At 58.9% G+C, this 27,538-nt stretch overlaps 2 protein-coding genes across 10 annotated transcripts in view; one reads left to right on the forward strand and one right to left on the reverse strand.

Moving 5' to 3' along the window:
- Positions 1–1,025: 1,025 nt before the first annotated feature.
- On the forward strand, positions 1,026–22,224 carry PLCD3 (phospholipase C delta 3). 8 transcript variants are annotated; one of them, XR_014821057.1, is made up of 16 exons: positions 1,026–1,144; positions 1,570–1,762; positions 12,892–13,053; positions 13,152–13,380; positions 13,668–13,797; positions 14,837–15,065; positions 15,375–15,576; positions 15,747–15,891; positions 16,537–16,689; positions 18,268–18,411; positions 18,559–18,709; positions 18,980–19,591; positions 20,622–20,788; positions 20,988–21,123; positions 21,235–21,384; positions 21,576–22,224. XR_014821057.1 is itself a non-coding variant. In XM_003131325.5 (16 exons), the coding sequence occupies exons 2-16, from the start codon at positions 1,612–1,614 to the stop codon at positions 21,662–21,664; spliced, it is 2,355 nt and encodes a 784-aa protein (XP_003131373.1). In that variant the 5' UTR covers positions 1,026–1,144; positions 1,570–1,611; the 3' UTR covers positions 21,665–22,224. The 8 variants fall into 8 exon arrangements, 5 of the variants coding, with proteins under 5 accessions (XP_003131373.1, XP_020922504.1, XP_084840338.1 ...); XM_003131325.5 differs by having other exon boundaries at positions 19,475–19,591; XM_021066845.2 differs by having other exon boundaries at positions 18,271–18,411; positions 19,475–19,591.
- Positions 22,225–23,120: 896 nt separating this feature from the next.
- NMT1 (N-myristoyltransferase 1) overlaps positions 23,121–27,538 on the reverse strand; it is a 33,618-nt gene continuing 29,200 nt past the window's right edge. For both annotated transcript variants that reach the window (XM_021066846.2, XM_084984215.1), the window contains 2 exons: positions 27,178–27,315; positions 23,121–26,529 (listed from right to left, as the gene is read on the reverse strand). In XM_021066846.2, coding sequence (XP_020922505.1) covers positions 26,509–26,529; positions 27,178–27,315 — 159 coding nt within the window. In that variant the 3' untranslated portion in view covers positions 23,121–26,508. The remainder of the gene's footprint in view (positions 26,530–27,177; positions 27,316–27,538) is intronic.

Here is a 27,538-nt window from a genome sequence, read left to right on the forward strand (position 1 = left end):
GCTCCTCAACCCTGGAGGGCCAGAGACGGGCGGAAGCGCCCCCTGGTGGACGTCGGGAACGGACGCTGACTCCTTGCGCCCCCTGGTGGAAACAGGCGTAGCCAGCTGAACCTGAACCTGCATATTCGAGCAATTCAGCTCCTCAGAAGACTCACCAGGCGCTGGGGAGGAAAAAGGGGAATCAGGTCGTGAGGGCAGGGGTTCTGGAGGAACCATTAGAGCTGAGTTTTGGAAGGAAGGAATTGCAGGATCAAAAGTACACAAAACAAAGCATTTCTCTTTTGACACAGCGGGTTAAGGATCCGGTGTTGTCATTGCAGAGGCTTTGGTCACTGCTGTGGTTCAGGTTCGATCCCTGGCCTAGGAACTTATACCCCCCGCGGGCGCGGCCAAAAGAAAAAATAATATGGAGGTAAAGACTTAATATTCAGAAAGAATATCCAGAGAGATGTGGAGACTCGAGCCAGAACGGACGGAAACTCTGGGTCGGCCCGGGCTATCTGAGATTGAAGTAGAGCAGCAGGTGGCAAATCTAGGTCCTGAGAAACTTTTATTTTGGGGATGCCACGCTTCCGGCAGCCGCCAAGTGGCAGTGTGCACCCAGCTCTCTGCCCCTCAGGGCTCTTGCTGCAGGAAACGCAGATACCGCCCTCCGTGCACAAACACGCTGGTGGTTTCATAGGTAGTAAGTGCGCGCATGACACTGTCACCAGAATCCGCACTCGACGCTCATCCACAGCTTGATGTCGCGGACATCTGTGTAACGTGCGGTGGCCGTCCGGGTACTCTCAAACACCCAGTGGGGGTGCCAAACGGTCCAAGCCTCGGTCCCCAGAACCGAGATTCTGCCGAGGACTCCAGACTTAACGCCCACCTTCTCCAGACCAGTCATCTTCGAGCCTTCTACCCCTTTGGGGGCAGCAAGTGGCCGGGCGCGGAGAGGGTTAATCCTATGATGTCACAGCCGGAGCCCTCCTCCCTCCACCTCTCCCGTCAGTGCCCGCTGCCCCCGCTCCGGTTCGGGCCTTTGCACCCTGTCGCCCCGCTCAGCTCCTGGGGTTCTATCCTCTTTGTGGGCCCTCGAACCCTAGGCCCTGGGCGAGCCCGCCCACAGACCCCGAGCCCAGTCTGGCTCCTTTCTCGGGTGGGTCGGGGAAGGGGAGGGTGGAGAGAGGTCCTCCGTCTGTACTGAGGGCAGCTCAGGCCCCTTCCGCCGCTTCCCCCGCACCAAGGAGCTCGGGAGTGGGATAGGACCGGGATTCGAAGACCGATCGGAGAATGGGGAGGCAGATTCAGGAGCTGGGGGCGAACGCAGGGACTCCGGGGCGCGGACCGGGCTCCCTCCGCACACCTCCGCCGGGGCACAGATCCCCGCCCGGGGTCACCGCCCCCCTCGCGCCGCAGCCTCGCGCCCCCCCCCGCCCCCCCGGCGCCGTCCTGGCCCCGCCCCGTCCCTCCCGGCCCCTCCTTCCTTGACCCTCGCCCCTCCCTCTCTCCCTCCTCCCGACACCTCCTCCTCCCGATTCCCTCCTGGCGCCGCTAAGTTTCTCTACTCGGCACCGCACGCAGAGTCCCGGGGCCCGGCCCCGGTCCCCCCACCACCCCCGAGCCATGCTGTGCGGCCTCTGGAGGAGCCGCCACCGGCGGCCAGAGGAGCCCCCCGTGCCGGCCCAGGTCGCAGCGCCCGTCGCGCTCCCGTCCCCGCCCGCGCCCCAGGACGGCGGCACCAAGAGGCCCGGGCTGCGGGCGTTGAAGAAGATGGGTCAGTGAGCGGCCGGGGCGGCTCTGGGAGGGCGCGGATGGCCCGGGGGGCGCAAGCTGGGAGGGTCGGGGTGTTCCGGGGAGCCGTTCGTGGGCCTCCCAGTGGGGCTGTGGGGGTCTGGCGAGAGAGGGAACGCCAGCCCCGTTCCGGCCGGGGGTCGCACCTGGGGTCACCCGAGGTTCCCAGGTCTGTTCCCACCAGGAGGCGCCCGCGGGGCGTGTGGAGTGGGAGTTTGGGCGAGCGACGCGGACTGGGGTCCCAAAAGGCCAGGAGAGCGGAGTGGGAGTGACAGGCTTGAGGTGGTGTCCCTCACCCCCTCCCCAACCCTGTGCTCCCCAATCCTGGGTTCTTGGCCCCCTTAGGAAGGCGTGAAAATTGTAGAAGAGGCTGACATCTCAAGCCAGCCCTCCAGTCCTGCAGCCCCCACTGGGGTCAGAGCAGCCACACAGCACTGGTAGGACTGGTCTAACTGGTGAGAACACTGACCTGTGGCGTCAGAAAGCCAGAGCTGCCCTCTCAGATTTGGGGGAAGTCACTGGGGGGAAAGGAATGTAACTGTGGTTTGTTAAGCATCCCCCAGACCCAGGTGGCCCTGGGTGGTTACAGATGTGGTGACCTTCAGCCTTCCCCTGCCTGAGAGGTAGGTGGTGTGACCCTCGTTTTACAGGGGAGGACACTGACTCAGAGAAGGCAAGGAATTTGTCTATGGCCACACAGCCTTTACCAAAGGGCAAAGCTTGGCATGCCCCCCACACTGCCTCTGGTACCCTCTCTGAGTCTGGGCAAAGCGGGACTGACGGGGGAGTTGAGACCTTGAATGGGGTGTGTATTGTGAGATTATTTTGTGCGATGTAAAGTACTGTAAAGCTGGAGTTCCTGTCGTGGCTCAGTGGTTAACGAATCCGACTAGGAACCATGAGGTTTCGGGTTCGATCCCTGGCCTCACTCAGTGGGTTAAGGATCCGGCGTTGCCGTGAGCTGTAGTGTGGGTTGTAGACGAGGCTCAGATCCCATGTTGCTGTGACTCTGGCATAGGCCGGTGGCTACAGCTCTGGTTAGACCCCTATCCTGGGAACCTCCATATGCCATGGCAGCGGCTCAAGAAAAGGCAAAGAGAAAAAAAAAAAAAAAGTACTGTAAAGCTGAAGTGGTCTCGTAGAACTGTGGTTGGTAGAAGAGTTAATGATGGAGAGGCTGGAGGTGGGGCTGAGGGAACGGGAGGGCAGGGCTGCTGCGTGAATCTTGGGGCCAAATTCCGAGGCCACACTGCCTGTCTTCCCTCCTGTTCTTATTTCTACGGCCCCTCGCTCGTGTGACCTGAATTTACTGAGTGCTGCTTTCTGAGCACCATGCCTGGCACTCTCCTTACAGAGGCAGGAGACACGATCTCTGCCTTTCTCCCCATCACCCGCACAGGCATTCAGCAGGTATTTATTGAGTGCCTATGGTATGCTGTGCCCTGGGGACTCAGTACTGAACAATACGGACTTGGTGCTGGCCCTCAGAGAGCTGAGGCACCAGCAAGGAGGTCAGACAAGGAAGCAAAGGCACCAGGCTATGTGGGGAGGGGCCAGGGAGATGCTGGGGTGCCCCAGCTGCACCCCAGAGCTGGGCGGAGACTGGAGTGAGGAGAAGGGGGGAGACAGGTGGAGGCTGGATCCCCTAGGCCCCTCCTTAGAGGGTTACAGGCTTTCTCTCTCTCTTCCCTGGGAAGCAGGGTTCTGGGAAGGTCCCAGGCAGGGGGAGAGAGGCAGGAGCTGTGCAGAATAGGGATGGGTGGGACAAAGGCTGGGGTGAAAGTGGGAGACCCCCAGGAGGAAGGCTGAGGGTCCGTTTTGCAGGCTGTGGCAGCTGGCGTGCAGGCGTGGGCCTGTGCAGCTGAGATCGATCCCAGAATCACCAGAAGGTAGGCTGGGCCGCACTCTGCAGTTGGCAGGATCTGAAAGGTGTCTCTGGTGGCTGGCAGTGTCACCCTCTGGGAAAAGGAGCAGAGGGGGTGGGGAGAGGAGGGTGGCCATTGGGAGTTGAGGGGCCGCCAAGAGGGCCAGGGGCTGGCACTGGGCTAGAAAAGCAGCCCCAGGGGGAGGCAGCCCCTGCGGGGGTCAAGGGCGCCATGGGAGGGCCAAGGTGATGCTCCCGCACACCTGTCTGCCTCCCTGTCCCACACGTGTTCACTAAGTCCTGTCAGCGGGCCAGGGTGAGGTGCCAGGGCTGGGGCTACGGAGGACACAGCACCTTGCCCTGGGGGAGCGCAGTCTAGCACCAGGCGACACTTGTAGACGAATAATTACAGCCGAGCCCAAGACTCAGCAGCTCTGACTAAGGCACACGGGAGCTCCAGGCAGCCTGTCACAGTGACACTGTCATGAACTATGCGAGTGTCAGAATGTCATCTGGGCCATCCCCCCTCCTCACCGCTGGACCATCCTGCTGCATGACTGCCTTCTGAGAAAGCAGTGTCAAGCTCCGGGGGTAGGTCTCCTGGCCAGGCCTCGCCGAGTCCAGGGACAGGATGGAGGCGAAACCCAGGCGTCCCAGGGCCCAGCTGCTCAGACTATCAAGGCCAAGGCCTAGGTCTACCACTCAGGTAGCTTCCACTCAGACCCCTGCAGCTGCTGCCTGTCCCGAAATGACCCTCAGGGCTGTGCCTTGTCACCCTGGTCACCACACCCCTTTGGCTAACAGAGAACAGATTTTCTTTCAGATCAGGTCTGGAGACTGGGGCAGGGAGGGGCTCGGAGTCAAAGGCTTATAAGTAAGGGAAATAGAGAGTTCCCGTTGTGGCGCAGTGGTTGACGAATCCGACTAGGAACCATGAGGTTGCGGGTTCGATCCCTGCCCTTGCTCAGTGGGTTAAGGATCTGGCGTTGCCGTGAGCTGTGGTGTAGGCTGAAGGCGCAGCTGGGATCCCGCGTTGCTGTGGCTCTGGCATAGGCTGGTGGCTACACCTCCGATTAGACCCCTAGCCTGGGAGCAGCCCAAGAAATGGCAAAAAGACCCCCAAAAAAAAAATAATAATAAAAAAATAAGGGAAATAAAGGAAAATGAAAGTCCTGGAGGGTCATCCCGGGAGGAACTGGGGGGAAGGGGAGGGGCAGCAGCCCCCACATTGAGTGGAAGTCATTTGTGGAGCCGGGGGTCCACTCCTCTCTGCTCCCACACCCCAGGCTGGGCTGCTGGCCTGGCCTGCCCCCAGGAAGCTGGGGAGGAGCTGAAGAGCAGCGGGCGCAGTGCTGAGCTCACCGAAGCCCAGAACCCACTTAATCCTCGGCCAGCCACCCTGGGAAGGTGCCGCCACTGTCTTCACATGACAGAGGGAGGGGACCAAGGCCACACAGCTAAGAGGCGAGCTAAGAGGCGGCAGCATCTGTCTGCCACCAAAGCCTTCGTTTTCAACGATGCCTCTTTATTGGCAGATGAATGAGTGTTAACACCTGCCTACACTGCGCCAGTGCTTTTCACCTATTAGCTCATTTAATGACACAACCCTATGGGGCAGGTGGAACCCTTAGCCTCATTTTACACATGAGGAAACCGAGGTTCCCAGAGGTTCAGGAACTTGCCCAAGATTCAAAGCTGGGAAGTAGCTAAAAGAGGATTTGAATCCAGGAAGTGTGGCCCGGAGTCCAAGCTCCTAACACAAGGACTGAATGAGTGATTTTTGCTGGCGGTGGGGGGTGGGGGTGGGGTGCGGAGGAAGACTGCTGTACCTCTCCCCCACAGTGGCTCTGCCAGCCTCCAGTGGTGTCCTCCTAGGGCTGCCAAAAAAATTACAGCATGCTCAGAGTTCCCACTGTGGCAGAATGGGATCGGCAGTGTCTTGGGAGTGCTGGGATGCAGGATACTTGGCACAGTGGTTAGGTGGCAACTGTGGCTCGATCTGATCCCTGGCCTGGGAACTCCATATGCCATGAGGGTGGCCAAAAAAGAGAAGAAGAAAAAAAAAATACAGGATGCTCAGTTAAATGCGAATTTCAGATACACAAGAAGTAATTTGGGACCTATGGATACTAAAATATTGTGTATCTGAAATTCAAATGTAACTGGGCATTCTGAATTTTATCTGGCAGCCCTATCTCCCCAGAGGCCCCAGGACTGCCCCTGGACCGCTCATGCTCCACCCCGCCCCTAATCCGGCCCCCAGCAAAGCACTGAGGTGGCAGAATCTGCTCCCCTCCCTCCCCGATCTGCACACACCACCAAATGCCGCAGGGCAAGGGGGTGCTCCCGATGGCCGGCCCAGGACCTCTCCTGCAGGGTGAGTAGGGCTTCCAGGGGCGAGGCCAGCAACGGGGCGGGGGGGGGGTCTTCAGAGCAGCCCCCAGTCTGGGCAGGTGCCTGGCCTGGGTGGTGGGGAGGGCTGGGCCACCTTCCTGGTCACATCAGCAGGACTGGGGGGCGCTGGCTTTGTCATGCATTGTGAGCCTCCCCCCCTCTCCTCCTTCCTCAGCTCTGCGGAGCCATCCCCTCTTCCACGGCCTCTGTCCCCAAACAGGTTTCACTTCTGGCCTGGCCCTGCTGAGAGGGAAGCTGTCACCTTATCCTACTATGTCCCCCCCACTCCACCCCCCCCATCCCCACCCCCGCCTGCCTCCCCCCCACCCCTCGAGGTTGTCGATGCTTCAAGGAATGTTACCAGTTCTGGGCTGAGCTCCACTGGTTCTTGCCTTGGGTGTGGCGGCCCATCAGGGCGAGGGGACAGGCTTGGTCCCTGAGGTGCTAGGGCTGCCTGCCGGCTAGAGAGTTCCAGTGGGAAGGTGTCTGAGACCCCTCGCCAGTGCCTGTCCCCGCCCAGAGCCTCATGGTCTCAGGCACTGGGAAAAGCCGCTCTTCTTTCCCTCCCCCCACCGCTGGCATGAAGCTGGGCTGCCGCTGTTCCCTGCATGTCTCACATTCTTGCTGGAGTCCCGGTGCCCTTCCTGAGTGTGCACCAGCACGCACACACACCCAGAGCCTGGTTTCCACCCCAAGCTGACCACCTTCCTCCCACCCACCAACCCCCCCCACATATACGCACACGTGTGCACACACCATCCTACACACACCTTCACTCCTTACCCTGCGCTCTGCACACATGCCCCGTGACCACACAGTGCCTCCCACCCCTGCCACCAGCCCGCTCCAGCCCCTGCGTCCATCCCTGTCCTGGGCACCCGCACTCTTTTCAGCCTACAAGGCTTGTCCTCTCTGGTCATCAGTGGTCTGTCTGTGAGAAGAGGGGGATTTCAGGGCCAGGGATGAACTTGGCCTCCCCACAGCCCCTTCCAGCTCTGCCACTAAGGCAGTTTCCTGCCCCCCAGCCTTGGCCACAGACCTGCACGTGGCCCAGACCGCCCAGGCTGAAAGTGGTCGTTGGGAAACTGCCCGTTCCCTGCCACCTCCTGGCCCGTCTCTGGAGGCTGAGATAAGCCGGCGACTCAGGGAAGGTGTACGGGCCCAATTGAGAGCAGGGAACTACTGGGCTGGGCAGGAGAGGGGCCCAGCTGGAGGCCGTGGGACTGGGGAGCACAGATGGAGCCAGGTACCAGGGTCCCTCTTCCCTCTCGGGCACTGCCTTGGTGTCCTTCTTCAATAATATTTATTGGGGAGCCGGCCCCAAACGGAGGGCCGTATGTACTCCTTCCCGCCACAGAGAGCCCTTTGGGTGAGGCCTCCCCAACTCTCACCACACCCCAGCTCCACCGCTTACCGTCCTGAGACCCTGGACAAGGTCCTTAGCTGCTCTGTGCCTCTTTAACAGCTTTATTGAGAATTAATTCACATACCACACCATTCAACCATTTAAAGTGTATACTGGGGAGTTCTTGCTGTGGCACAGCAGGTTAAGGATCTGGCATTGTCTCCGTGGTGGCACAGGTTTGATCCCCAGCCCATCACAGTGGGTTAAGCATCCAGCGTTGTTCCAGGTCACAGCTGCAGCTTGGATTTGATCCCTGGCCCCAGATCTTCCATACACTGTGTAGCCATAAAAAAAATTAATGAAGGAGTTCCTGTTGTGGCTCAGTGGTCAACGAATCCAACTAGGAACCATGAGATTGCGGGTTCGATCCCTGGCCTTGCTCAGTGGGTTAAGGATCTGGCATTGCTGTGAGCTGTGGTGTAGGTTGCAGACGTGGCTCGGATCCCGCGTTGCTGTGGCTCTGATGTAGGCCAACGGCTACAGCTCCGACTGGACCCCTAGCGTGAGAACCTCCATATGCCGTGGGAGTGGCTCAAGAAAAGGCAAAAAGACAAAAAAAAGAAAATTAATTAAAAGAAGATTAGAGTGCATTTATAAGATACCAAAAAAGTGTACACTGGTTCTGGCCTATTACATTACTATTTTTTTTTTAGATTATGCTAAAATATGTTTACAGTATAAAATTGTCCATTTAAACCATTTTTAGGTGGGTAATTAGTAGCATTAATTACATTCATAATGTTGTACGAATTCCAAAACTTTTCCATCACCCTAAACAGCAACCGTAACCATGAAGCCATAGTTCCCCATTCCTCCCTTTCCACAGCCCCTAGTAACCTCTAATTTATTTCCTGAATTTTTTTTTTTTTTTCCACAGATGCACCTGCGGTATATGGACGTTCCCAGGCTAGGGGTCAAATCGGCCTATGCCACAGCCACAGCAACACTGGATCCTTCACCCACCAAATGAGGCCAGTGATCGAACCCACATCCCCATGGACACTAGCCGGGTTCTTAACCCACTGAGCCACAATGGGAACTCCCTACTTTCTGAATTTTTTTAAGTTGAGTCATAAATGATGTAAATCTGTTTCTCTGAGTTGGTTCTAGGTACCTCATATAAATGGAATCCTTTGGGATCTGGCTTATTTCACTTCACTTTGCATCATGTTTTTAAGGTTCATGTGGTAGCATAGGTCAGACTTCACTCCTTTTTTTTTTTTTTTTTGGTCTTTTTAGGGCTGCACCTGAGGCATAAGGAAGTTCCCAGGCTAGGGGTTGAATCAGAGCTGCAGCTGCTGGCCTGCACCACAGCCACAGCCACATAGGATCCAAGCCCCACCTGTGACTGATGCCACAGCTCACAGCAATGTTGGAACCTTAATCCACTGAGCGAGGCCAGGGATCGAACCTGTGTCCTCATGGATACTTGTCGGGTTCGTTACCGCTGAGCCACAATGGGAACTCCAGATTTCACTCCTTTTTATGGCTAAATAATATCCCACTCTGTAGACAGACGACATTTTGCTTATCTATTCATCTGTTGATGAATCAGAGGCGGCTTTGGTCGTGGACGTGGTCAGCCACATCAGTTAAGTCGGAAGAGATTGTTTTGTGTTGAATAAACCTGTAGCCAGAAAAGACTGTAAAAAAAAAAAATTATTGGATTATTTCCATCTTTTGACTAGAGTTTGTCCTCATTTTTTACTGCTATTATTTCATGATTGTTCTCCCACCTGCTCGGCCAAGGCGGCCATGGTACTGGCCCAGCCCAGCTCCAGGTTCAAGGCAGAGACGGATGCATAGACAAACCCAGGAGGGAGGCGGGCTCAGGTAGGAATGAGGTTGAGGAAACATCTGTGGGTTTGGGTCTGGCAGGACTTGAAATGTTTCCTGGGTGGCTGGGAGAGAGCCAGGCCCTTCCCAGCATCACTGCCCAGGGCATGGGTCCTTCTCCTGACTTCACCCCCTTATCTCTGTTGGTCCTGCCCTTCCCATCTGACACCCCAGACCCCTCACTACCTATGGGTTCAGAAGCACAAGTAATGGAGAAATAGAGGTACCCACCCAGGGACTCAGCACCTGGCGCAGCCTGGCACTTCACCCTCATTCCATGTGGTTTTTCCACTGGCCGTATGGTCAGGGGACAGTGTGGCCAAGGGACAGCGTGATGTGGGGGCCTGTGCTGCTTGGTTGGGCAGAATGGAGTGTCACCCCTTCCCCTGACAGGCTCCTGGGGAGCTGGGAGTGAGGGCCAGGAGCAGGGCTCTCTCAACGTGGGAACCTGTCCCACTGGGGGGCTCGTCAGGGATTCAGGCTGCCTTTCTCCATGTCCTGTTTGCAGAAGACTCTGGACAAAACAGGCCCCTGGTGACTCACCTCCATTTCCGGGCTTAGTCACTCACCAGCCCCCCCCCAGCTACAGGCTTGGCATCGCAAGGCTGCCAGTCAGGGGAGGTGGCCCCAGCTGCAGAGCCTGGTTGTCATGGGAACGAGGAGTCCCCTTTCCCGCAGCTGAGGAGGTGGAGGAGGGGTGGGCTCAGTCCTGGGGGCACGGCAGGTTCCCCCGCCAGCCTTGCCCCCCACCCCGTTGTTCCTCAGGGTGGGGGGATTTCGAAGTTGCGATGTGGAGAGTGGGGGCTGATGATCTGGTGAGTCCCTTGGCCTGGCACATGTCGTGTTCCAGCTCTTTGTCTGAAAGGAGGAGCGATCCACCTCCCCTTCCTGTCTAGGTGGCACTGAGCGGGCTCTGATCCTTCCAGAAGGCTACGGTCTAAACTCTGAGAGACCCCTTGCGGCCACTGGGGTCGCAGATGGGCTCTAGGGCAGCCCAGAGCCTCCTAAGGATGGCAGCTTCCTCCTCCTGCCCCTGAGTCCCGGATTCTCAATCAGTGTTGCCCTCGAAGTCGTGGCGTAGGGTTTCAAACATACAGATGCCCAGGAGTTCCTGTTGTGGTGCAGTGGAAACAAACCTGCCTAGTATCCATGAGGATGCAGGTTCGTTCGATTCCTGGCCTTGCTCAGTGGGTCAAGGATTTGGCTCTGCCGTGAGCTTTGGTGTAGATTGCAGATGCGGCTCGGACCCCACGTGGCTATGGCTGTGGTGTAGGCCTGCAGCTGTGGTTCAGATTCGACCCCTAGCACCTGGGAACTTCCATATGCTGCAGGTGTGGCCCTAAGAAGCTATATATATATATAATTTGTGTGTGTGTGTGTGTGTGTGTGTGTGTGTGTGTGTGTCCCCAGGTGATTCTGAAGCACAGCTGGGGTGAGAAATCTTGACCTATAAGACTTCTGCCCTTAAATCAGAACAGATTGCTCAGGGCTGGGGTTAGGATGCCCTTAGTCCATTAGCTGTCTGTCCATCTGTCTCTCCTTTCAGAAAACTCTGGCTGCAAGCCTATCTCTGGGATAAGCACTGAGGTGAGGATATCCCACTGCTTGGGTTTATTAAAGTCCACTGAAATCACAATTTAGGTGTGGCGTTTTAATTATAGTAAAGAGCATTGGCGGTGGTCAGGGAGGGAGAATGCCCTTTTGAGGACAAATCAAGGAAGGCTTCCTGGAGGAGGTAGTCCTTAAAGGACTCCATTATGGGAAAAGGATCCTACAAAGGCTCCTAGAGAGAGTGAGAGGAAGGCCCAGGAATTTAGACTTGATTCCTCAGGTCAGGATTTGCAGTTGGACAAGCAGGGGCCTGGGAACCATAAACCCTGAAGCCAAACCCAGTGCTGGGAGCTTGTTAAAATAAAGGGAGGAAGAGAGGCCCACTGTCCTGTTTCCTTTGGCCCACACAGTGGTGGTTTTGGATTTTTTTTTTGTTTCAATTTGGTTTAACTGCCAACATTGAAAAATCTGGAGATTTCACATAGAAATCCAGGTTCCTGCTCTCTGGAAACTCCGGGCCCTCATCCACTCCTGGCTGCGCCCCTCCTTCCAAAGGGTGTGGACCCTACAGTTTGGCCAGTTCCCAACCGTTCCATTGTCCTCTGGCTCATAAACCTTAGGTTTTGACCCTTGCTGAAGCGAATCCAAGCAGATCGTGGCGGTACTGGGATGGGCAGCATCTTGGCTGAATCTTGGATTTTGTCACAGCAGGGAGCGTCATCGTCTCCATTTTATGAATGGAGAGCACAAGACTTGGGGGGGTGCCTCCAAGGCCGTGTCGCTGGGAAGTGACAGAGCTGGGATTTGACTTCCTGCTCTTTCCCACCTCCCCAAGTCCAGGGTGGCTGCAGGGAGGCGGGTGGAGGAGGAGAGAAGCAGAAGCAGAGGGGTCAGTGTAGCAGCCAAAGGTAAAGGTGCTGGAGACTGACCTCCAGGATGTGAAACCTGCTTCCATCACTTCCCAGCCATGGAATGCTGGCAAATTCCTGAAGCATCTCTGCACTTGTTTGCTTATTTATTTATTTATATTTTATTGTCTTTGTAGGGCCATGCCAGCGGCAATATGGAGGTTCCCAGGCTAGGGGTCGGATCGGAGCTGTAACCACTGGCCTACGCCACAGCCACATCAATGCCAGATCTGAGCAGTGTCTTCAACCTACACCACAGCTCAATGCTGGAGCCTGAATCCACTGAGTGGGGCCAGGGATCGAACCTGTGTCCTCATGGATACTAGTCAGATTCATTTCCGCTGAGCCATGACGGAAACTCCTGCTCTTGCGTTTCTACATGACCAGGGTCTGGCATGTAGTGGGTTCTTTGTAAGCATTTTGTCTCATTAAGGAATGTGGATGCTGTGATGGGAGAGCACATGCGGGCCGAGGGGTGACATGGGAGTTGTGACAGTGGCTGGGCAACGGGGAGTACCAAGCGTCACAGGAGAACATGCTTTCAGCTGGGCCCCACCAGGGCATTTGGAGGTCAGCCCCAGGTTGGCCCAGGCAAGGCTGGGCTTGGCATGTTGGCCTGAGACCCTCGAGCCTCCGAGTAGCCTCTGCTGTCCTGCCTTGTCTTTGGGAAAGCAGAGGTGAGGCGCTTGAGTTGCAGCAAGAAAGATTCAGGTTAGATAGTGAGTCTACCCTCTTGAAGGTCAGATTTCATGTCAAAGGAAAAGGCCTGTTGATGGCAGATTCTGGGCTTGAAGGCTGGAGGCTGAGATACAGAGGAGCAGCAGAAAGGGCGACCTCTGGTGAGGCCTGAATTCTAGGCGCTGTTTGAGCCATTGCTCTGGTCAGAGGGCCTCCAAAGGAGGCCTCTGGGCAGGGAGGAGGGCAGGCTGTTACCGGCACTCAGAGGGAGGCCGGGTGGGACACAACAGGCACAGTCCTTGGCAGAAAAGCCTAGAGCCCAAGCCAGTATTGCCACACGTCACAAGGAGCAAGAGCGGCCTGGGAGGGTTTGCAGAGGTTCCAGGAGGCTCCCAGCTGGGAGGAGGGTTAGAGGGAGCCTGCGGGCAGGGCCAGCCAGGTCCAGCCAGGATGCCCATGGCCTTCCATCCCCGCAGGCCTGACCGAGGACGAGGACGTGCGTGCCATGCTGCAGGGCTCCACGCTCTGCAAGATCCGCTCGCGGACGTGGCACAAGGAGCGGTTCTACCGGCTGCAGGAGGACGGCCTGAGCGTGTGGTTCCAGCGGCGCATCCGGCGCGCGCCGTCTCAGCACATCTGTGAGCCAGGGCCGGCGGGCGCGGGTGGGGGCTGGGGACCGTGGCGGCCCGACCACCCCGTCGTCATCCAGTCGTGCGTGTCTGGTCCCTCCCCGCAGTCTACGTGCAGCACATCGAGGCCGTCCGCGAGGGCCACCAGTCCGAGGGCCTGCGACGCTTCGGGGGCGCCTTCGCGCCGGCGCGCTGCCTCACCATCGCCTTCAAGGGGCGCCGCAAGAACTTGGACCTGGCGGCGCCCACGGCCGAGGAGGCGCAGCGCTGGGTGCGGGGTCTGGCCAAGCTGCGCGCGCGCCTCGACGCCATGAACCAGCGTGAGCGCCTCGACCAATATCCTCCCTGGAAGTCGGTGGGGTGGGCCCCGGGCGTGGAGGGGGGCCAGGCTTCGTCCCGGGAGGAGCCCCAGACCCAAGGAAGGCATGGCTCCGCCCTTGGGGAGCCCATGGCCTGCGACTGAAGGACACGTGGTCGGGGGGGGGGTCCATAGGCGGAGAGTAAAACACCGCCCCCAAACCTGGACGCCCCGGGGGCGGGGGGAGGAGGTGACGTACCTGTCAGTCACCTGTCCGCTGGGGGCGGGGCCCAGCCCTTCTCGGGTCTTTCCTGAGCACCCACACCTGGATCCACTCCTATCTGCACCGGGCGGACTCCAACCAGGACAGTAAGATGAGCTTCAAGGAGATCAAGAGCCTGCTGCTCATGGTCAACGTGGACATGAACGACATGTACGCCTACCGCCTCTTCAAGGTGGGCACCTGTCGCCCCCGCCCTCGGCTCTCTGCCCTCCCCCAGCCGCCCGAGGCACCCGTTCCCTTCCCCTTTGTGGACAGAGTGGCCTCTCTCTGCAGAAAGGCCACATCTGGGCCTACAAACGCTTTTAACCCAGGGAGACCGCTGGGCCAGGATGGGGGTGGTGGCCCAGAGCTCCTGTCCTCACCCCCAGGCAGAGCCCAAGGGTAGGGACGACCCCGGGCGTGCAGGCCTGCACCTCCACACATGACCATGCACACATGTGGGAGCGCAGGGGCACACGGGTGGGCTCTGCCTCCATGGCCCAGTTTGAGCCCGTGGAGACACCTGTGTGGATGTTGCCTGTACAACAGGCCAATGACAGTGAAAGACAAGAGGGGGAGTTCCTGTTGTGGCTCAGTGGTAATGAACCTGCCTAGTCTCCATGAGGAGGCAGGTTCGATCCCTGGCCTCGCTCAGTGGGTTAAGGATCTGGTGTTGCTGTGAGCTGCAATGTAGGGGTTGCTGTGGCTGTGGCATAGGCCAGCAGCTGCGGCTCCAAATCGACCCCTAGTGCCTGAGAACTTCCATAGGCCACAGGTGCTGCCCTAAAAAGCAAAAAAAAGAAAAGAAAAAAAGACAGGAGCACCATGGCACATGTGTACACTGGGCCGACAGCTCCAGGTGGACTGCGCTAAGCAAATTCGATCACGTGTTCTTCCTTGACCCTGGGTGTGAACGTGTGCAGTTGAGGGTAGGGCACACACACAAGAGAGGGAATTCGGCCCCAGGGGCTCAGCCCTGTGCTGGGATCACTGTTTCCCCTCCCACATCTTGATTCTGGAGGAAGGTCATGGCGCAGAGGGACAGGTACCGAACCCAAAAGGCCTTCCTTTGAATCCCAGCCCTGCCATTTATCAGCTGAGGGAGACCCGGAGCCTCTCTAGCTCTCGCTTTCTCTGCTCGGGAAATGGGGAGCTCGCCTCCCCTCCCCGCCGGCGCAGGCCGGCTCTCCCAGGGTGTCCTTCTCCTCTGGTTTCCCCCTCCTGCTCTCCAGGAGTGTGACCGCTCCAACAACGAGCGGCTGGAGGGGCCTGAGATCGAGGAGTTCCTGCGACGGCTGCTGAAACGCCCGGAGCTGGAGGAGATCTTCCACCGGTACTCGGGCGAGGACCGCGTGCTGAGCGCCCCTGAGCTGCTGGAGTTCCTGGAGGACCAGGGCGAGGACGGCGCCACGCTGGCCCGCGCCCAGCAGCTCATCCACACCTATGAGCTCAACGAAACAGGTGAGGGGGCTGACTGACGGGATTGGGGCCCCCCCAGCCCAGGGCTTGGCATCTGATAGATCTGGGTTCCGGGCTGAGTGGGCTCCGCTGATCCTGGCTGTGGGCGCCATCCTGGGCAGGTTACTTGCCTCGTGGAGAGTCAGCTGCCACACCTGTAAATAATTTGGGTTGAGTTGAAACTAAACGGCATAACTTCCGTAGAGTCTGATCAGTAGACAGGTGCCCGTTATTACTGAGTGAGATTTGAGGCATTTCGGACCAGACAACAGGCCCCCTTGCGGCCTGACCCCCTGCCACCCATTCCTGCAGCCAAGCAGCACGAGCTGATGACCCTGGACGGCTTCATGATGTACCTGTTGTCACCCGAGGGGGCTGCCCTGGACCCAGCCCACACAGGCGTCTTCCAGGACATGAACCAGCCCCTCGCCCACTACTTCATCTCCTCCTCCCACAACACCTATCTGACCGACTCTCAGATCGGCGGGCCCAGCAGCACCGAGGCCTATGTTAGGTACCACGGTGGCGGGCAGGGTGGGTGTGGACATGTCTGGGAGCCCAGCTTGGGTGCAGGGATGTGGGGCTCAACTCCCACTGTGGGCTTCCTGGGGAGGGGGTTGCTGTCCGTTGCCCTGGTCTGTGCCACCCACACAGCACCCTGCCCGTCCTTCTGTCTGTCCCCAGGGCCTTTGCCCAGGGATGCCGCTGCGTGGAGCTGGACTGCTGGGAGGGGCCAGGAGGGGAGCCTGTCATCTACCACGGCCACACCCTCACCTCCAAGATCCTCTTCCGAGACGTGGTCCAGGCTGTGCGTGATCACGCCTTCACGGTGAGCCCGGAACCCCACGCCCAGCCCGAGCCTTCCTAGGGACCCCAGCCATTCTCGGTCCTTCCAGAAGAAACCCCTGCCCACAGAGTCACTTTCACCACGTGCTGCTGAGCGCATTCTGGCCAATGGCATAGAATAAAGCTGAGCGGGAGGCTCCCTTTACCCACCGCCGTATTTAGTAACTATTAAAATCACAACATTTCCAGAAGAAAGCCTTGTGGGTAGAGAAGGGCATTCTAATGATGACTGGCAAAGAGAAAGTCATAAAGGAGAAGCTCGGTGTGGCATCTGTGTCAAATTGCCAACTTCTGTCAAGCTATGCAAATCTTACCAGCCACAAATGATGGGCTGGGAGGAAAAGCTGGCAGCCTAAATGACATGGTCAGTGTCATTAACATATAAAGAGCATTTATTAAAGGAAAACACCCCTGTAGCCACCCTCAGCTCCCCAGACAGTCCACCCCTTCCTGAGGCCCCCAGCCTGACCTCTGCCCCACCGACTCAGTCTCCCCCAGAGTGGGTTCTTCAGAGCCCCACCTCCACCTGCCTGTCCTGAAGTGGGGGAGCCACTGGGTGTAGCCAAGGTCCTGGTGGGGGAGGGAGGAGTGGTCCTGAGCTGCTGTCTGTCCCCCCTCCCCCCAACAGCTGTCCCCATACCCCGTCATCCTGTCCCTCGAGAACCACTGCGGGCTGGAGCAGCAGGCCACCATGGCCCGCCACCTCCGCAGCATCCTTGGGGACATGCTGGTGACGCAGGTGCTGGACTCCCAGAACCCTGAAGAGCTGCCGTCCCCAGAGGTGATGCTCCCAGACCCTCAGCCCGGGGGGAGGGGAGGGTCGGGCTCCAGGGGCCACCGCCCACCTCCTTGTTCAGGACCCGTCCCCCCGCTTCTCTGTTCATCCGATGTCTGCCACCGTGTGGCCTTGTCGCTTGTCTGCCTTCCATCTTGACTAGACACACCCCACCATCTCGCCTGGCATTGAAGGGCCGTGACCTGGCTCTGACCTCCCTGCTCCCTTGGCCTCCTTCCCACAGAGCCCCTGCAGGCTCAGCCATTCCCACCTTGAGGGCCTTGGAGTGGAGCTCCCCGAGAAAACTCTCCTCTTCCCAATTCCAAATTGTGCCGGGAATGTTGATCCACCTTTGTGTATGATTTTATTTATTTTTTTAATGGCCACACCTATGGCATCCAGAAGTTCCCAGGCTAGGGATTGAATCTGAGCCACGGCTATTGCAATGCCGGATCCTTTAACCCACTATGTCAGGCAGGGGATTGAACCCGTGCCTCCAAAGCAATCCAAGCCACTGTAGTCAGATTCTTAACCCTCTGAGCCATGGAGAGAACTCTGATTTTTTTTCCCCTGTTTTTTTTTTTGGCTGCCCCATGGCATATGGAGTTCCCAGGCTAGGGATCAGATCAGCTCCAGTTGTGACCTACTGCTTCGGTTGCCGCAATGCCGGATACTTAACCCACTGCGCAAGGCTGGGGATCTAACCTCCATCCCAGCGCTGCAGAGACACCGCTGGTTCCACTGCACCGCAGCAGGAACTCCTATATGTATATTTTAGTATTAAAATAACATGGTAAAAGAAAAAATGGAACCATACAAAAGCGTACACGATGTAAAAGAGGATTTTCCTCCACTTGGGCTCACCCCCGTCCTGTTTCAAAAAAGTAACCATCTTGAGCAGTGTCTTGTGTATCCTTCCAGAATTTTCCTAGCTATCTGCTCTTCCAAATGGTACACAGAGAAGGTCATGTGCTCACATGTTCTACAGGCACTTCTTTCCTGGGAGTTTTTTTGTTGTTGTTGTTTTTTGGTTTTTTTGTTTTTGTTTTTGTTTTTTGCTTTTTAGGGCCGCACCCATGGCATATGGAGGTTCCCAGGCTAGGGGTCCAATTGGAACTGTAGCCACTGGCCTACACCGCAGCCACAGCCACAGCCACGCCAGATCCACGCGACTATATACATACCACAGCTCACAGCAACGACCGATCCTTAACTCACTGGGTGAGGCCGGGGATCGAACCCGCAACCTCATGGTTCCTAGTCAGATTCGTTTCTGCTGTGCCACCACGGGAACTGCTTGGGAGATCTTTTTTGAGCAGAGCGCCCTCTTCTTCAACTCTGAGCTGCCTCATTCATGCCACCGGCAGCCGCGTAGTAAGTACTCTGATGCTTGGCGGGGCCTCAGAGGATGGCCCCAGCGGCCGTTTCCCTCACAGGGTTTTCCTATCAGAAGCATCACCCGCCTGTGGCTCCTGCCCTGCTCCCCAGCCCCAGCCGGCCCCTCACGCAGTGGTGGCTGAATGTCAGACCCACCGACCGGCGTAGGGGCAAGAGGGCTTCATCCTCCCCTGCTGGCCTCCACAGCAGCTGAAAGGCCGGGTCCTGGTGAAGGGGAAGAAGCTGCCAGCCGCGCGGAGCGATGAGGGTCGGATTCTCTCAGACCGGGAGGAGGAGGAGGAAGAGGAGGATGACGAAGAGGAGGCGGGGGCTGCAGAGCAGAGGCGGCGGGTGAGTGGGCCTGGCTGGCCGGCCCGGGCTGGGCAGGGGCTGGGTACCCCTCTGGAGCGCGGGGCGGGGGTGGGGGGGCGGAGGGACGGAAGGGAGGAGGCCCCCGGGGCCCGGAGCCGGCAGACCCCTGGGAGACGCGTCTCCCAGGCCAAGCAGATCTCCCCGGAGCTGTCGGCCCTGGCCGTGTACTGCGGCGCCACCCGCCTGCGGACCCTGCGGCCTGCCCCGCCCCCGCCCCCGCCCGGCCAGGTCAGCTCCCTCAGCGAGCGCAAGGCCAAGAAGCTCATCCGAGAGGCAGGTAGGAAGCGGGACGTCGGGCATCTGGGGCAGGAGGGCCGTGGGGACCTGCAGGCTCCCGGGGGATGGGGGATGCTGAAGATGGTCTGGAAAGGAGATGGAGAGGGCTCCGGGGCGGTAAAGAGCTCAGGAGGACCCCAGAGAGGGGCTCAGAGTGCGCACCCGGTGGGCCTCCGTGGACCGCGAGTGTAATTACGGTGCGTGGGGGTGGACGGGAGTGAGGGAGGCTGGTGGCAGAGGAGGGTGAGGTCAGAGGAGCATTCCTGAGCAGGTGATGGCTGTGGAGACACCTGACGGAAGGATGAGGAAGTGGCCAGGTGAAGAGGGGCAGGGATTTCCAAGCAGGAGGAGCAGGTTGTCCAAGGCCCGGGGGCCGAACGTCCAGGAAGGGTTCCTGGAACCCAAGGCGTGGCGGGAGGCGTGCTTGTGGGATGAGTGATGAACGGTGGCAGGTGTCAGCCTGGGCCAGGTGCTCCACCCACGGAGTCAGGAATGTGGGGACGTGCGGCAAGAGGCAGTGCCAGACTGCGGGGACGGGGGTGGGGGGTCCCTGCCTCTCTCTGGACTTCAGCCGGCTCCTCATGAGGGCCCCACTCCACCCCCATCAGAGAGAAGGAGGCGTGGGGGCAGGGGCAGCTGGGGATAGGAGTTCAGCCTCTGCCCCCAGATTGTCCCCGGAGGTGGATGGGGGGAGGTGGCAGGCCCTGGCCCCCAGTGAGGGACACACCCCAGGGGCTGTCACAGTCCTGCCCCCACTGCCCCCCAGGGAACAGCTTCGTCAGGCACAACGTCCACCAGCTGACCCGCGTCTACCCGCTGGGGCTGCGGATGAACTCGGCCAACTACAGTCCCCAGGAGATGTGGAACTCGGGCTGTCAGCTGGGTGAGCGGGGGCAGCAGGAGAGGGAGTGGGCAGGGGCTGCTTTGTGGGGGCGGCCTCTGGAAAGCCCTGGATCCCCAATGATGATGGGGCCACACAGCTTTCCAGAAGGTGGGAAAAGGAGTTTCGTTGAGAATAACAATCACTGAAAGACTTGTCAGGAATTCCCGTCATGGCTCAGTGGCTTAAGAACCTGATGACATAGTGTCCACGAGGATGTGGGTTTGATCCCTGCCCTTGTTCAGTGGGTTAAGGATCCGGAATTGCTGCAAGCTGTGGTGAAGGTCACAGATGGGGCTCAGACCTGGTGTGGCTGTGGCTGTGGTGTAGGCTGGCAGTTGCAGCTCCAGTTTGACCTCTAGCCTGGAAACTTCCATGTGCCACAGGTGCAGCCCAAAAAAGACAAAGACTTGTCAGCAAAGGAGGTGGGGAAACACGAATCAGGCTTGTTTGTTCTTGTCAGAGTAAAATCTCACATTTTTTAGGAAGGTAGAGATTAAAAACCTCCAGTCCCACGTGCCTCTCTCTCTCTCTCTCTCTCTCTCTCTCTCTCTCTCTCTCTCTCTCTCTCTCTCTCTCTCTCTCTCTCTCTCACACTCACACACACACACACACCTGACAGTCCCCGTGGAGTCACACTGAGGGGGGTGGCTCTGGCTGGACGCTGAGCGCTGCCCAAGGGGAGGAGCCTGGCCCCCTTGGGGTGGGGAGGGAAAGCTCCTTTTCCCTTGGGTCTCGGCTCTGGCCCAGGCCCAGCCCCAGCCCCACCCTCAGGCCTTGAGGGATTCCAGGGATAAGGGCAGGTGACGCTGGGGGCTGGGTTCCCTGGCTGCCACCATGTGCCCTCCCCAAGCCATGGTGGGCGTGGGGCAGCACTGCCCAGGCAGTGGGACCCTGCGCCCCCTCTGGAGAGGCGCTGAGTCCTCTCCCCATAAGGTCTGTCTGGCAGGGAAGACCAGGGAGACCCCTGAAACGGAGCCTTGAGGAGAGGGGGCCACTGAGAACCCCTGTCCTGCCCCCGGTGTGTCCACAGTGGCCCTGAACTTCCAGACGCCAGGTTACGAAATGGACCTCAACGCTGGGCGCTTCCTCATCAATGGGCAGTGTGGCTACGTCCTGAAACCCGCCTGCCTGCGGCAGCCTGACACGACCTTTGACCCTGAGTGTCCTGGACCCCCCAGAACCACGCTCACCATCCAGGTCAGCAGCCTGGAGAGTGACCTTCCCGGGGTCAGGGCTGGTTCCCCAGAGCGCAGCCTGAGGGCAGCGGAGGCCTGGGGCCGGCGGCGCAGGGCCGCCTGTCTCTGCGTCCCCTGCAGGAGGCTTGGGGTGAGTACCGAGGGCCAGGGGCTTCCTGCCCCAGTGGGGCCCAGGCTGAGGCTCCCCGTCATCCCTGCAGGTGCTGACTGCACAGCAGCTGCCCAAGCTGAACGCCGAGAAGCCAAACTCCATCGTGGACCCCCTGGTGCGCATCGAGATCCACGGGGTGACCTCAGACTGTGCCCGCAAGGAGACCAACTATGTGCTCAACAACGGTGGGGGCCCTGCTGGTGCGGGCTGGGCGGGGGACAGCAGAGGGCGGGAGAGGTGCAGGGCAGGCCTGGCCTGGTGGCGGCGGGCTCTTAACTGCCAGGCCTGTGCCCTAGGCTTCAACCCCCGCTGGGGGCAGACCCTGCAGTTCCAGCTGCGGGCTCCGGAGCTGGCGCTGGTCCGGTTCGTGGTCGAGGACTATGACACCACCTCCCCCAATGACTTTGTGGGCCAGTTTACGCTGCCTCTCAACAGCCTGAAGCAAGGTTGGTGGGTTGATGGGGGCGGAAAGGGGTGGGGGTCTGGGCCTCCGAGACCCTGTTCCCTCTGCTACCCGGCTCCTCCGAGAGCCTCTCCCCAGCCGGGCCCTGCCTCGGGGGAGGCAGTCTGCACTCTACACACCTGGCCCTGCAGGCTGGTGAGCAGGGAAGCTGACGCCTGGTCCCCCTCCCTGCAGGGTACCGCCACATCCACCTGCTTTCTAAGGACGGGGCCTCGCTGTCACCAGCCACGCTCTTTGTCCACATCTGCATCCAGGGCTCCTGACGACACAGCTGACCCTCCCTGGGGTTCTGCAGGTGCCAGTCCACCTCCTGTGGCGGAGGCCCTCTCCTGCTCTGGAGCGGAGGGGTGATGGGAGTGCCAGCCCCTCCAGCCTACCTGCTTAGCCTGCTCGCCAGCCCCTGGTCTCGGCGGGATGCGGAGGGCTGCCTCGGCCCCTCCTGAAGCACAGGCAGGTGATCTTTTCTCTGGGCCATGAGATGGTCCAGCCCACCTGTCCTCATGGCTTATGGAGAGCCAGTCCATGGCTGCCTGGAGACCCGGAGCAGGTCACGGGAACCCGCGGCCGCCCTCTGCCACAAGGAGTCCAGCCACCCCCTAAAGCCTTCCTTCCCCCTCCAGGCTTTCCTAGGCCCCTCCCTCCAGCTCTTGAATCTGAGCTCCCTTCCCTTGTTAAAGCAAGCAGGGAGTGGGGAAGCTCAGAGCCCTGGGGAAACCTAGGAGCAGGTTTTTAATCTGTGTCATAGAAGAGCCCTGGAGAGGACAGTAGAGCAAAATAAAGAGGCAAGTTTAGGAGTTCCCGCTGTGGCACAGTGGGTCAGTGATCTGGCTTGTCTCTGAGGTCTTGTGGTTCAATCCCTGGCCCAGCACAGTGGGTTAAGGATCCACTCTTGCTGCAGCTGTGGCATAGGTTCCTATCAACTTTCTTGATGTGGGAGGTGGAGGCCAAGAAGAAACGCAGCTGCTGATTCTGAAGGCTCCGGGCAGAGACCCCCCCCCGCCCAGGGCTGTGCTCTCCCAGCCCCAACCTAAGGGCGGGAACGAAGGCCTGAGTTCTCAGGAGCGGGAGCCACCAGGTCCAGGGCTGGGGAGGGACACCAGGTGCGGTTTAGGAGGGTCAGGGAAAGGCCTCCTGGGTGACCCCGGGGCAGGTTCCCCGGGAGGGGGTGGGGGGTGGGGGAGATGGGTGTAAAGGCCCAGAGGAGCAGAACTGGGAAGACAGGTATCAACACTCGGGCCCTCAGGCCCGTCCTGAGAGCTGGGTCAGTGGGCATGCAGTGGGACCTGGTGGCCTGCAGCGTTAGCAGCACCTCTGGAGGCTCAACAGGATGACCTGGCTTCTGGCAGGCAAGGAGAGGTGACATCTGGGCAAGTGGGAGGGGTGTGCCCGTGCCCTCCATCTGAGGAGCCACACTGACCCTGACCGAGGGGGATGCTCTGCCAAGGTCCCCGGTGCTGGCCCAGAGCCCAGCTGCTCCTCTTATATGAGGTGAACCCAAGTCAGGACTGGCTCCTCTCCTCGCTGCCAGGTGGGGGAGGTCAGGGGAGAAGAGCCAAGCTGGCCCTGAAAGGGCGGCCTTGCCAAAGGGAGGGATCCAGAAGCTGCCCGGCGTGTGGGTCACGAGGGCCTTCCTGCAGGGAGGGTGCTCCAGCCCAGGCTGGGGACTCGACGGCTCCACTGCCACGGGCTGACGGGAGGAATAGCAGGAGGGCAGGAGGGTTTGTTCAGCTGCTTCCTTTATTAGAAACGAGTGAGATGTACCAAGCAGAACAACAATGCATTTGGTATTCCTTCCCCACCCTGCAATCGGATGGCCTCCCACAGCCGGAGGAAAGCCAGGACAGAAAGGGGAGGCCTCCCTTCCCAGTTCCCGGTTCCCGGTGTGGGGCCCCACCTGCCAGCAGGCAGTCAGTATTTTAAACTGAAGTGAATGAAAATGTCCCCCAGGGTCTCTCCAGGGGCAGTCTGTTTGCAGGCTTGCCTTCACTTTCCAATAGTAAACCAAAGCCCTGGGGCTCCTCCGGTTTTGGGGCAGGCGGGCCAGGCACAAGGAGGCTGCCCCTGGGTGGGGAGGCACCAGCCAGAGAGAGGCTCCTGCCCCCCGCCCCTAGCCTAGCAGCCCCCCTCTCCACGGCTGCAGCTCTGTGAAGGTAGCCAGGTCTCTGGGCCATCCCTTCGGCTGGCTGAATGCTGGTCATCTTTGGGCAAAGAATTCAAGACCATGGGACACCCATTCTGGGCTTCAGTGAGCCAGCAAGTAAGCAATGGCAGCTGGAATGGCGCTGCAGACAAGGCCTGAAATTTCCCATAAACTCAGGTGAAGTGGTTTGGTGCGGGCTGGGCCCTCAAACCAGACGTCAGCATCTTGGAAAGCAGGCCTGCATCGGGGGAAACCAGCCCTGTGTGACCTCAGTGCAGAGCTGAGGCCTCCTTCTACCCAGCTCTCCTTACAGAGACAGGAGGCCATGGGAATGGGCTATAGGGTCAGGGGTCAAATGCAAAGTCAATCCAAAGGCAGAAGGTAAACATCTACAACACGGAGTCCGAAAGCCCAGCAGAGGCGGAGGGCGAGGGCCACGCCCAGGAGGTCCTCCAACAGCAGGTGCCTGGGCAGGTCCCAAAGACGAGCTTGGAGGCCCCAGGGTCCTTCCCCGGCTCGGTTCAAGGCAGCCACGGCTCTACCGTTCTGCAAGGCTCCTCGTGAGGAGGCCGCAAACCCCAAGGTTCTGTCCGAACTCTCTGACCTCAAGTCCTGGAAGGGGCTGAGCGAAGAACCCAGGGACTGTTTGGACAGAAAGGAGACAGACAGCAGCCACCGCGCAGACTCCTGCAGACCCGGGTGGCGGTGCTGAAGGCCAGCAGAGTCCCCATCGTAAGACATCAGTGGAGTCCAAGGAGCGGGTGCAGGGTTCTGGAGGGAGACACCAGGGCTTTTCCAAGAGATCCGTTTCCTCCAGGGCAGACACAGGCCTCAGTTTCCATTTCGGGACCTGGGCCAACCAAGGCAAAGCTCACTCCCACGGCTGCTGGGCACCCCAAATCTCAGGCAGCTCCAGCTAGGACGTGGCGCAGAGCTGGCCAAGTTCCAGGTGCCACCCACGGTCGGAGAGTCGGGCACTTTGTTCTTTGCTATCCTTAGAAGCCTGCGAGTGCCAGGCTGCTCTGGGCCTTGGGGTGCTGGCTGACGTCCAGGAGGCTGTACAGGAAGCCCCTGCCTCTCCGACTCTGGCCATCTGAGGAGAGCAGTGCACATCTTGCTAAGAACAGCAGCTTCTTTGGTCTGGGTATCTTGGAGTCAAGCAGTCAAAGGTCAGCCTCCGATCAGTGCCTGCAGTTTGCAGCACAGGGACCACAGGGAGAAGGGAAGTCCCCGGAGGCCTCCGATGAAAATCCAATCAGTGGAGTTGCTGGCACCCGTGCGGGGCAGCACAGCCCCATCACAGGCACACAATTCCCTCCAGCTCTGGGGACGCTGCAGAACTGGCTGCTAACAAACCTCACCAAAACCCACAGCCTGCAACACAGCCCTGCCGGCCTGCACAGCACAGCTTAGTTAGTGGGAGTGGGCTGAGCCTGGCCTGCTGGCTGAGGCTTGCCTCCCTCTGGAAGTAGCCGAGAGGTAAAAGCAGCCAGGAACCCTCCCACCCAAGGGTCACACCGTCTAGCCATCCACTTCCTCCAAGCGCAAACGTTCCATACAGGCCTGGATGTGGGCTGCTGCTGACAGTTCCACAGCCCAATCCTCCCCAGGCCGCCTGGCTGAGCACAGCTGAGGAATGCCCACAGGGACAGCCACGTGACCAGAGGCTCCATCATCTGGGGGAAGCTGGCAGCACCAGTACCCATCACCACCACCACCACCACCACCACAAAAATCCACAATACAGCATCATGAAATTCAGACCCCGACAATGGCAACAGGAAATTACTTCTGCTGCCAAGTCCAGATGGGCGTCTAACCACCACGCCTAGCCGCTACTTGCAGGCTGTGTGTCTTGGAAAGGAGCACAAGAGACGGCTAATGGGTTGGAAGGCACAGGCCAGGGGCTGGTGGCTGGAGGTCTGGGTGTATCAGCCCCTCTCCTTGCCCAACCACACTGCCGGGGCATCGGGGTCCTGGCTCTTTGCTCTAACACAAGCCAAGCAGGGCTTGCGCTGAGGTGGTCTCCACAAGGTGCCAGATGCTACAAGGAGGTCAAAGGTCCCCTTCAAACTGCCAGTCACCCCAGGCAGTGGCAAAACATCTCACAAGGAACTTATCCCTGTAAATTAAAGTTGGCAACAGCCAGCTAAAGAGCCAGCTGATTTAACCATCAGTTGGCAGGAGGCAGGATAACTTCCTACAGGGAGCAGGCCAAGAGGACGGGAAGAGGGGACGTGAGTCATGAAATCTGCTTCCACTGATGAGCCCCGCTGCCCAGGGTCAGAGTGCAGAAAAGGCGTGGCCCCTGCAGGAGAGCCTCGGAGTCAGGCGAGCCCCAGCCAGGACTCCACCTGCCATTCTGTGAGCTGGGCCCTCCACCGCACCCCGCCTTCGGAAGCCAATCATTCCAGCTGATTCAAAAGGGGAACTGGGTATGAGTCCCCATATCCTCTTCTCCTGCTCCCCCAAGAAACATCAATGCCTGCCTTCAGAAGGAAGCAATTCATTGTACCAATACGTGTTTGTCTGGCTCTGGCCGTAGATTCTAATTTTGAGGAATGATCTGGATTCAGTTTTTCATTAGAGACCAAACATCCTTGTACATTTGGAACATGAAAGATATTTAAAATATTTATATATATATATAATATATATATCCTTTTATTATTCACCCGTTAACTCCATAATATGCCAATCACGAGCTAGTTTCAGCAGTTACATTCCCTTGATCACGGCTGCATAACGTGTGATTAATTGGAAAAGAGGGAGACCAGAGACACGGCCAGAGGTGACATCACGCAGCCTACGCCATTGCAATACAATTGTCAAGTTCAGTGGCGGTTTGGTAAAGCCGGTTCAGTTCTGCTCCCCTTGCCAGGGATTCTCACGTTTGTGAAAAGTGGACCAACAAGTGGTGGGGTTCCATTTCTCAGTGGCTTTATCCAGAATCTCACTGGCAACTGATTACTGTAACACCAGCCCAACCTAGGAGAGCCAAGGGGGAAAGGCAGAGATGTGACAATTGTCCCAAGACTGTCCCACTTCCCTGCCCAGACCTGAAGTTCCAATGACGGAGCAGCAGCACGGCCCCGTGCTGTGGGAGCAGACTCCCGGTGGCCCCGGGCTTGCACACAACCTCTGTGGTGCTTTAGATGTAAAGCTGCCATCGGCATCCTGAGAAGCACCGGTCACAGGCCTCCCCCAGCTCATGGGCCAGTTATCCTATAAATGCTGATGACCCCGTGGCCCTGAGCTGCCCTTTGGAGCCGGTGGAGGGAGGCCATGCAGGATGGGGGCGGCAGAGGAGAAACCCCTCGGCTCCTCAGACTCTCCCTTCCTGGCTAATTGTGGGCACAAGACTCAGGTACTGTCTCAGGATGGTGGCCGAAGGCCCGGCCTTGTCAGATGAGGTGGCTCACCTGGTGGGCAGAGAGGCTGGTGACAAGCTCCCTGCTTCCTGTGGCTCCAGGGCCTGTGCCCTCTGCCCCCGTCACAGCAGCGGCTGGAAGGGGACACTGACCCTGTTGGTCTGGCCTCCAGAGGGAGGGCCCCACGGATGCTGGATCCCTGCCCCGAGGCCCGTCTGCATGGCAGACGCCAACTCCCTGCCCAGGGCGCGCGGCCGGCACGTACCTTCTCCGCCCCCATGCTGGGGCACTTCCAATTGTAAAGGTAATACTGCAGGTTGCCGTCCCCTATGCCGAACTTGAGCTTCTCCAGGAAGGTTTTGTTCTCCATGAGATCCAGTGCATTGAACACGTCAAACCCTTTCTGCGCGGCGGCGTCAGGGAGAAACAAGACCAGGTGAAGACAGCAGAGCTGCCGCCCCTGTGGGCCCTCTTCTATCACAGCCGAACCGAACCGAGCCGGCGGCCTCGGGAGCCACCCTCCTTCAGCAGCGCCTGCCGCGTCCCTGTTTCAGCCTGACTCCAGCCAGGGCCTCACTCGCTGGTGGCGGTTCTCATGACACTCTGAGCGCCACCTTACCTGGCCT

The sequence above is a fragment of the Sus scrofa genome, chromosome 12 (genome assembly GCF_054392235.1).
Source record: "Sus scrofa isolate SSC_HxYL_T2T_F1_AM1 chromosome 12, Sscrofa_HxYL_maternal_Yorkshire_Landrace_v2.0, whole genome shotgun sequence".
Taxonomy (NCBI): Eukaryota; Metazoa; Chordata; class Mammalia; order Artiodactyla; family Suidae; genus Sus; species Sus scrofa.

What these genes read in the sequence shown, in the direction of transcription:
- PLCD3 (XM_003131325.5), top strand. Translation starts at nt 1,612, where the DNA reads ATGCTGTGCGGCCTCTGGAGGAGCCGCCACCGGCGGCCAGAGGAGCCC. An exon ending in GCGGGCGTTGAAGAAGATGG is followed by an intron (nt 1,763 to 12,891) that starts GTCAGTGAGCGG and finishes CCATCCCCGCAG; the next exon opens with GCCTGACCGAGGACGAGGAC. An exon ending in ACGCCTACCGCCTCTTCAAG is followed by an intron (nt 13,798 to 14,836) that starts GTGGGCACCTGT and finishes CCTGCTCTCCAG; the next exon opens with GAGTGTGACCGCTCCAACAA.